The 8,605-nt window shown below is 38.9% G+C and overlaps 1 protein-coding gene across 2 annotated transcripts; it reads left to right on the top strand.

The window, feature by feature from the left end:
* Window positions 1-2,396: 2,396 nt before the first annotated feature.
* On the top strand, window positions 2,397-6,951 carry ftsj1 (FtsJ RNA 2'-O-methyltransferase 1). Of its 2 annotated transcripts, none has more exons than XM_010877913.3 (11): window positions 2,397-2,481; window positions 2,978-3,104; window positions 3,503-3,572; window positions 3,673-3,787; window positions 5,357-5,435; window positions 5,552-5,604; window positions 5,705-5,758; window positions 5,865-5,967; window positions 6,081-6,164; window positions 6,265-6,368; window positions 6,507-6,951. In XM_010877913.3, exons 2-11 carry the CDS (start codon window positions 2,984-2,986, stop codon window positions 6,723-6,725), a joined length of 1,002 nt encoding a protein of 333 aa, XP_010876215.2. In that variant the 5' UTR covers window positions 2,397-2,481; window positions 2,978-2,983; the 3' UTR covers window positions 6,726-6,951. The 2 variants fall into 2 exon arrangements, with proteins under 2 accessions (XP_010876215.2, XP_010876216.2); XM_010877914.2 differs by lacking the exon at window positions 2,397-2,481 and adding an exon at window positions 2,488-2,596.
* The last annotated feature ends 1,654 nt before the right edge of the window (window positions 6,952-8,605 follow it).

Here is an 8,605-nt window from a genome sequence, read left to right as displayed (position 1 = left end):
TGTGCCCCAACAATTCTTTACATATAAAAACGCCACTGCATCTTTAACACCCTCGGCTCTAGAACACTTGCAAATGGTGGAGGCGCTAAGAGTCAAGGGGAAGGAGATTATTTGTGATTTACCCTGTGAATATAAAACCAGCCCTTTGCCCCTACCAACCTCCAATGTCATGTATTGCTGACAAAACTCTGAGAGTGGCTTCCAGAGAATGTCAAGGGGAAAAGCAAACCCATCAACTTCGGAAAACCCACTGGTGCCATGTAATGAAGCCATGCATATCAATTGTTTCGTGTGAATGCCTGGATCCGTCTTATGCCTCAATTATGCACTTAGACCACAAATACTTTTGTTAACATTTTTGGCCTGAGAGTTTGATTCCCATTAGTATGAGTGAAATACTTAAAAAACCTAGGCAAAAACCTAGATTCGATATGTCCTGGTAACAGGTCCTATTAACGTTTTATTTTTATTGTGTAACATGAACAAGTTTGAGTCACATGCACAAGCGGAAGGAAAAACTGCAAATCATCCAGGCACTCTCGTGCAGATTTTAATCTTGTGACGGTAGATTGCCCAAGGCGTTTCGGCATATATCATTCGAAGCGGAAATCCTTACTGTCAATGGTAACTCAATAAACAATGTCTAGTCTATGGAAAACACTTGATTCTTAAACAAGACTGCCATCTATGTGCATACAAATGATACTGCAATACGATTATGTTCTAGTTGGCGTGACCTTACTATTTTGTGTGTAGCGATCGGTGCTTTTAAAACTCCAGATTGTCATTGAAGGTATTCACCCCTCTACTAGAGTGAAGCAACGGAATTTCTGTGGAATTATTTGGCTGTTGTACTCACTTCTGGCGGGCTATTTTCACCTCCTGCTTCTCCATAGCCAGCGCATGTTCAGCAGCACAGGTCTAAAGTTGTTGAGATTGAAGATGATTCTTCGTCTTCTTCAGGTCTTCAGAGCTGTGACAGACACAATTTACATGTAATCTCTTACACAAATATACAAATCTGTTCAAATAAATAGCGTGTAAAATATATATATTTTTCCTCTTGATTATTTTGCAAGTATTTTTCACCAGACGTTCAGTTAACATTGAGTTTCCTAGAATTTCCCATTTGATATTCTAAGTTTCCTGCATTCAACGGGAATAGAACATGGGTCTACCACATGAGATGCCCTTGACTGGACCATTAGACCAATAGGGCAGACACTGGTGCTCTTCCAATTTGTTTATTACCAATTTCAGAATTGTTTGACAAATCAATTCAAATTAGAGATGTGAAAAGTTTCAATTGCTTTTACACATATCATATTATCAAACACCACCATAAAACCTAACAGTTTAAAACTGCATATTGCCCCTTTTCCCTCTGCTAGTGATGTGAATAACAACATATCCTAACATCATCAAGATCACATCACATAATATTATCCACTTACAGTGCTGTATACTGTTGTTTGACAGCCTGGAGATTCAAAACGCTGTTCTTCTCTTCCAGAAGTTCTGTAGAAAAGCATTTTTATGGAGGTGCAAGAGCCAGCAAACAACTGGTCCATTGTAAAACATACTATTCCCAGTTTTGTGTTCAGAAAAAATAATTTAATAACATCCTAGGGAACACAGACTCTACACTAACTTACTAACTTACTGCATCCTTCGTCTCATTGCCTTGTTTAGTTTTTTTCTGCAATAAAGGTCATGATTTGATTAACGTATAAATGCATTTTGTTGAGGATAACCTAACATGCTTCAAATCCTGACATATAGGCTTATTTGGTCTTTACATTTTGTTTGGGTGACTCACTAGTTGGTTTAGTGATGGTGACACCCACAGTAATGTTGACAGCACCACTGTCATTCTCATTGTTTTCCATTCTCATCTGTTGTCAAAGGAAATGTAATGTTAACCTTATGAATCTATCATTAGACCCAAATTGTTCTTTGCTAGTCAATGTCAGTGTACAACCCCGTTTCCAAAAAAGTTGTGACGCTGTGTAAAATGAAAATAAAAACAGAATGCAATGATGTGCAAATCATTTAATCCTTATATTTAATTGGAAATAGTACAAGGACAACATACCAAACGTTAAAACTTAGAAATGTTATTGTCCTTGAAAACAAAATCCATTTTGAATTTAATGCCAGCAACACGTTTAAAAAAATTGGGACTAGTGCATGTTTACCACTGTATTGCACAACTTCTAATGATCTCACTCTTCACATATATTTCAAACATAAAAAAAAAAGTGTACGAACAATATAATTATGGATGTAGTACCTATCCAGGTTCTGTAAGATGTGTTATGCGTCTGCCACTTCACACCAGAGGTAAGCCCCCAAAACATTTGACCAATACTGACGTCTGACATTTTCTTTCAGGCGAACAGGGCAACTATGTAGGGTCCTCACCATCAACAACATAAATGTGAGCCAGCGAGAGAACGGCAAGGACGAAATCAATCCGGAGTCAGTATATTGTGAATAAAACAAACACATTTTCCTTGTATTTTAGTCTTGCATTTTAATGTGATAGACTGATCGACAAATACGCGAATACTAACACATCTAGCAACTTTCCGAGGTAATCGGAAAGCTAAATTAAAGATTCCATTAAATTTGGGGTTACCAACACTCTGACTTTAGCCAGCTACTACTGTGTAAGCTAATAGACCTTTTGTTGCGGATAGCTAACTACCTTAATCTTTAAGCAATGTGACTCATGTCGTGTTGCTACCTTTGCTAGTTCATCCAACACATGAACCGGGGCCTGTGCATACGTGCCCAAGAAGGAATGGCCTTAAAAGTCCACAAGTTAGCCTAAACCTTGGCATTTACAGCAGTAGAAGTGTTGTTCTTGCTAGTTGTACATTTGTTCTGAAATGTTAATAGTGGTAATAATAATGGCAACAATGCTAACCTAATGTTTCTGGAACTTTGATTGTTTTTAAATTCCTGAGTGTAGGTGAAGATGGGTCGCTCCTCAAAAGACAAACGAGATATCTACTACCGTCTAGCCAAGGAGGAGGGCTGGAGGGCCAGGAGTGCGTTTAAATTACTGCAGCTGGATGAAGAGTTTGGCCTCTTCAAAGGCAAGCAAGCCACTTGGGTTACCTTTTCTGACCATGGTTGTAGGGTCTTATCCTAGCTTAGTATCAGACTGCAATGGCTTATTTTATTGGGTATTGTAACAATGGGGGGGTAACTCAAGTCTTCATGTGACGTAACTACCTTCTTCAGTCATAAGCTGATGTAGTAGTCACATTCCAAGTATTATTATTTTTTTTGGGTTAATTTAAAGTTAGGATTTTAACGTTAGGATTAGGCATGATGTTAATAGGGTGGTTAAAGGTCAAGATTACGCTAGTTATCTGTTTTGTAATAAAGTGGATGTCGTAAACCCATGCCAAATGAATAGGATGATGTTTCATCATGCATTAGTGGTGCACATTTTTGTATGATATGTACATGTTCCATACCTCACTCCCAGGTGTAAAGAGGGCAGTGGACCTCTGTGCCGCCCCAGGCAGCTGGAGCCAGGTCCTCAGCCGTAAGCTCAGGTATGTCTCACCCTTGTTATCCACAAACCGAAGCTGGCATCTGTTAGTATGGATTTTTTTATAAATAGTGTTCATAATACTGTCTCAATGTTTTTGAAAGAGGAAAGGATGTGAAGATTAAGGAGATGGCTGAGGAGGTGAAGATAGTGGCAGTGGACCTCCAGGCCATGGCTCCTCTCCCTGGGGTGACACAGATCCAGGGGGACATCACTAAAGTATGGGACACCCAAACCTCTTGAAACATTATTCTCAAGCATCTCCTGGGGGACAACATTGTTGTGAGCGTGTATTAGTTTGCCTCAAAGTAGTCAGTCGTTTTGATAATATGTTGAATAGTTGAGTCCGGTATCTTTGTTCTGGAATATATCAAATCCAGGTAGTGGCTGGTAAACAGGATTTTAGAACCCCTGCTCTAGTTCAGGGTTACTCTACAGTTACATACACACACACACACTCCCAGATAATCACATTTTTCATATTTTCTGGGCTTTTCTGTGCAGATACTCATACTTCACAGACACAGAATATGCCTAGTCTATAACTAAAAACATTGAGCTAAGCTTATTCTGTGTCTGTGAAATCGGCCCTTAATGTCTTTAGTATGAGATTCTTTTTTATTCTTGCATGTTTTACCATTTCACTGGTTTAATAGAATTTGTAACCAACTGAAAATGTTTTTTTGAGCTAGCGCTCGCACCTCATGTCACAACTAGTACAGTATCAGCATAGCTTGGTGCACTTCAGCAACACGATTGATGCTAAACGAAGACAACTCACATTTTCCATTACATTTATCTTATTTTACTGTTAAATTAAACCTTAATTGGTATATACTGCTAATTGATTTGGAAGTAGGACTTCTTTATGGGATGCATAAAGGAAAGAAAATGCAGTTTGTGATTGGGGTGTAACTTTTGTAACAGGAAGGATCCGGAAACTGCTAGCTTTCTCTCTTGAGGGAATTGCTGTAACGCTGATGCAGCAGACAGATCCACACAATAGACATAACATTTTGGCATGTAATGTCGCAATTATAACTAGCCTAGATACACGTGGCCAGGTCATTATTGTTTTTTTAAATGGTTCTGTTGCCCCGCAATTCAAAAGCAATGGCTGATTTTCATTAGTTAATTTTCAGTAAATCTTTATTTATTATTACTTTTGTCAGTTTCAAGTTATTTCAGTGACCATTGTGGGTTTTTCTTACTTTAACCGAAGGGTACCAACAATTTTGTCCGTGTGTGTATATTTGCTTAACTAACCTACCTAGCTAATATGGCAACTGGACATATCAGACAAATTATAAATGGGTTCTCTAATTTATCAGTGAATGGCATTGATATGCACTGTTCATGTTAAACACATTCTAAATTTGGATCTGGACAGTGTTAATGTTGTCTTGTTAATATGGCTGCTCTGACATCTGTCTGTGGACTAGTGGAAAACTGCCAAGGGAATACGAGTTAGAAATAATAGTGCTTTCTATTACTACTCTCAAAAGCAGTATGTTAAAAGCTCAACTGAGTTTTTAATTAAGGCCATATCCCGCTCCATATTGAGGCGGCCTGGGTTTGGATCCAGACCTGTGTTAGTCTTTTGAGAAAGGCAACTCTAGAGACTACAATCTCTATTCTGGAACACATTCTCAGAAAAGGAAGTGTGAGGCATCAAGGGAATAGTCAGTGTTTCAGGTTAGAATCCCGCCATTGATTGGAAGATTTGAATTAGTCTGAAGCTGTATTTCCACAAGTCTTGTGGGTCAAAAATATCTGTGCTTCTTTTAGATCTCTACAGCCCAGGAGATCATCAGGCATTTTGAAGGACAGCCTGCAGATCTGGTAGTTTGTGATGGGGCTCCAGATGGTGAGTCTCATCTCCGCTGGATGTTTCTGTCCACTCGCATTTAGTTGCATCGTTTCTGTTACTGGACAATGTGGGATTTGTTTTTTTTTCAGTCATTTTCTGGTTTGTTTCCACAGTGACAGGACTCCATGATGTGGATGAATACATCCAAGCTCAGCTCCTATTGGCTGTAAGCAGTGCACTTATCCAAATAACTATAAACTGAAATAATCTGTTTATCTTTTCAATGAATATCCTTTTAAGTCTGCAAGCTCCCTCCCTCCTCGCAGGCTTTAAACATCACTACTCATGTCCTGAAACCCGGAGGAACATTTGTTGCCAAGGTAGGCTATGTTTAAGCTGACTTCGTTCTTATGGATGTAGTGGTTTCAACACAATTTTAGCAGCCCATTCATGTGAATGTGATTTTATTCCATGGTTCTTGTCTAGATATTCCGGGGGAAAGACGTGACCCTCTTGTACTCCCAGCTGAAGATCTTTTTCAGCGGCGTGACCTGTGCGAAGCCTCGGAGCAGTAGGAACTCCAGCATAGGTAAGCTGGAGACCACTACTGACAGTGGTCATGGGGAGCTGGAAAGTTTTGACAGAACAGTGATTCATGGGGCAGCGAGGGCTGCTAGAAACTGTTTGTCTCTCCCCTTCTAGAGGCGTTTGTGGTGTGTCAGAATTACTCTCCTCCAGAAGGATATGTGCCCAACATGTCCAATCCTCTTCTGGATCACTCATATGGTAACTTATTACAGTACAGTACCTGCTATGTTCATTGTTTCTTATGCCAAGTACTACACTCTGGAAATAACTGCAGTACTCCCATTGGTTTCTGTTTCAGATGTAGATTTTAATCAATTAGAGGGGCCAAACCGTATCATAGTTCCTTTCCTGGCCTGTGGGGACCTGAGCGCCTTCGATTCGGACCGGACTTACCCTCTTCAGGTGCTGAGAACTTGACACCTTGCAGTTGACTCATTGGTGTTGACATCTGTTTGTTGTAGTCCAGTGTTTCCACTTTTTCTTTGTCATGGATGCCCCCTGCTGTACTCACAAACCTTTCATTTATATTCATCCTCACAGCTGGATGCCAGTGAGGAATACCACTACACGCCTCCTACCCAGCCTCCCATTCAACCACCCTACCAACAGGCCTGCCACCTCCGAAAGAACAACCTACTGGCCAAGGAGGACTCCCCTGCTCACCTTGTAGAAGCAGCTTTTTCTGCTATGGAACTGTCAGCCAGTCAGGGAGACAATAGCACGGAGCGTCCCTGTTCAGGTCTAGAATTTAGTGGTTGATTGGTTGCTTTGCAACATTTCTCAAGTGTTTTATCGCTGTCCCTTATTCAGACATTGAATGCATCAAACAATAATTGCGTTCCTTGTCAAGACTTCTTTGGAGTTATACTTTTTTCCCCCAATACCCATTCAGATTTTTAATCACCCAAAATGTTTTATATTGTATCAGTATCCTGTTTTAAATTTTTTACATCTAAAATAAATCTAAAGTACTTAATTACTCCTATTTATTTGACATTCAGAGTGTGGGTTAAAGTTATTACCTTGTGAATGCCTGTAATCAACTACTGTAAGAAGTGTTTGGTTGTAGTCGTAGGGGCTAAAGTTGGAGCCGGACCAGTCAATAACATGGAAAATCTCGTCAAAGGCCTTCCTGGTGTGGCTTTTGATCCCCAATAAAGTTTACTGACATTGACAAAAATGTGTAAAAATAGAAAATCTGAAAGATTTTTCACCAAAATGTTATTTGAAAAGCATTTTTCTTACCTATTGTACTTTAAAATGGACCTGATAAAAGCGCATATATTATAATAGAAAATGTCTTCACTAACAGTGCAATAATGTATCCATATATGGAAATCATGTAGAACTCTTTCTGAAGGCACTGTATGTATTCTATGTCTTGTGAATAAGACCAACCTAATCTGTAAACCAAAATAAGAAAACATTTTCGCCCATGTAACACCAATTTACATTACATCTATATCTGACACCTTCCTCATCTCACCTTTAATCTTGAAGGTAACAAGGACAACCAGACAAACATTTGGATTACCCAGGAGAAGAATGAACCCCAGATCTTTGTAAGCCTGATGTTTGTGATTGACTGAAGTTGGGTTTGAGGCATTAGCCTCTGTAAAGGGTCAGCAGTGTTAGTTCTATGCGGAGGGTGAATTAACCCTTGTGCGCCACTCAAATGTACTACCCTTTGGACACCTTCGTGGACAAAAATGTACACATACAATAAACTAACAAAATATTTATACATTAATGTTTTTTCCAGCTTTCTTTTCCATAAATATCTTAAAAAACCTGAAACCTGCTCAAAACAACCAAACATTCAATAATTTTCAGGATTTTAACACTTTAAATGCCAGCTTGATTGTTTGAATTACCTCATTATTTATTACAAAAAATCATTAAAAACATATTTTCCATACAATAAATAGTAGCGGCATGGGGCTTTGGTGGTGATTAGAGTCTTGGATATGTCAAAGATTTGCAACAAAATTGATTTGATTGCTTTAGTATATTTTATGTAATACCAGATACTCCCTCTGGACACCTTTGTGGACAAAAATGTCCCATTGACTTCCATAAAAAAATTCTTTTTTATCTCACTGCCATTAAAAAAATAAAACCATGCATTCTGTAATGTAAGCATTTCATTTTGATGAAATGTTGACTGTATTCCATCACACACACACACGCACGCACACACGTGCACACAAAAACTCTTCTACCAGATTCAACCATTTTCCCATTGTAGGCCAATGGAAGAAATTATTGTGTGGGTGTGTGTGCGCGTGTGTGTGCGCGCGTGTGTGTGTGGTGGAATACAGTCAAATTTTCAAATATCACTACTTTTCTTCAAAATGGAATACTTATATTACAGAATGCATGGTTTTATACTCTAATGGCAGTGAGTTAAAAAATATTTTTTTAATGGAAGTCAATGGGGCATTTTTGTCCACGAAGATGTCAAGAGGGTGCAAAATTCATAAACAGAGTATGAAAGACATGAAAGAGTTAAAGACATTGGATTTAAAAAAAATTACAAAAAATCATGCCCCTAGCTGCAACACAGACAAAATGATCCCCAAATCAAAAAGAATATGTGAGAAAAATGTACAAAAATGCCAGAGGGGCGCACAAGGGTT

Source organism: Esox lucius, chromosome 14 (assembly GCF_011004845.1).
Source record: "Esox lucius isolate fEsoLuc1 chromosome 14, fEsoLuc1.pri, whole genome shotgun sequence".
In the NCBI taxonomy this organism is placed as follows: domain Eukaryota; kingdom Metazoa; phylum Chordata; class Actinopteri; order Esociformes; family Esocidae; genus Esox; species Esox lucius.
Note: the sequence above shows the minus strand (reverse complement) of the source record. Positions and strands in the feature narration are given on the sequence as shown.

Bases quoted from the DNA above. Each gene is read 5' to 3' on its own strand.
- ftsj1 (XM_010877913.3), top strand. From the start codon at position 2,984: ATGGGTCGCTCCTCAAAAGACAAACGAGATATCTACTACCGTCTAGCC. The intron at 3,105-3,502 runs GCAAGCAAGCCA...CCTCACTCCCAG, and splicing joins AGAGTTTGGCCTCTTCAAAG to GTGTAAAGAGGGCAGTGGAC. The intron at 5,759-5,864 runs GTAGGCTATGTT...GTTCTTGTCTAG, and splicing joins GAGGAACATTTGTTGCCAAG to ATATTCCGGGGGAAAGACGT.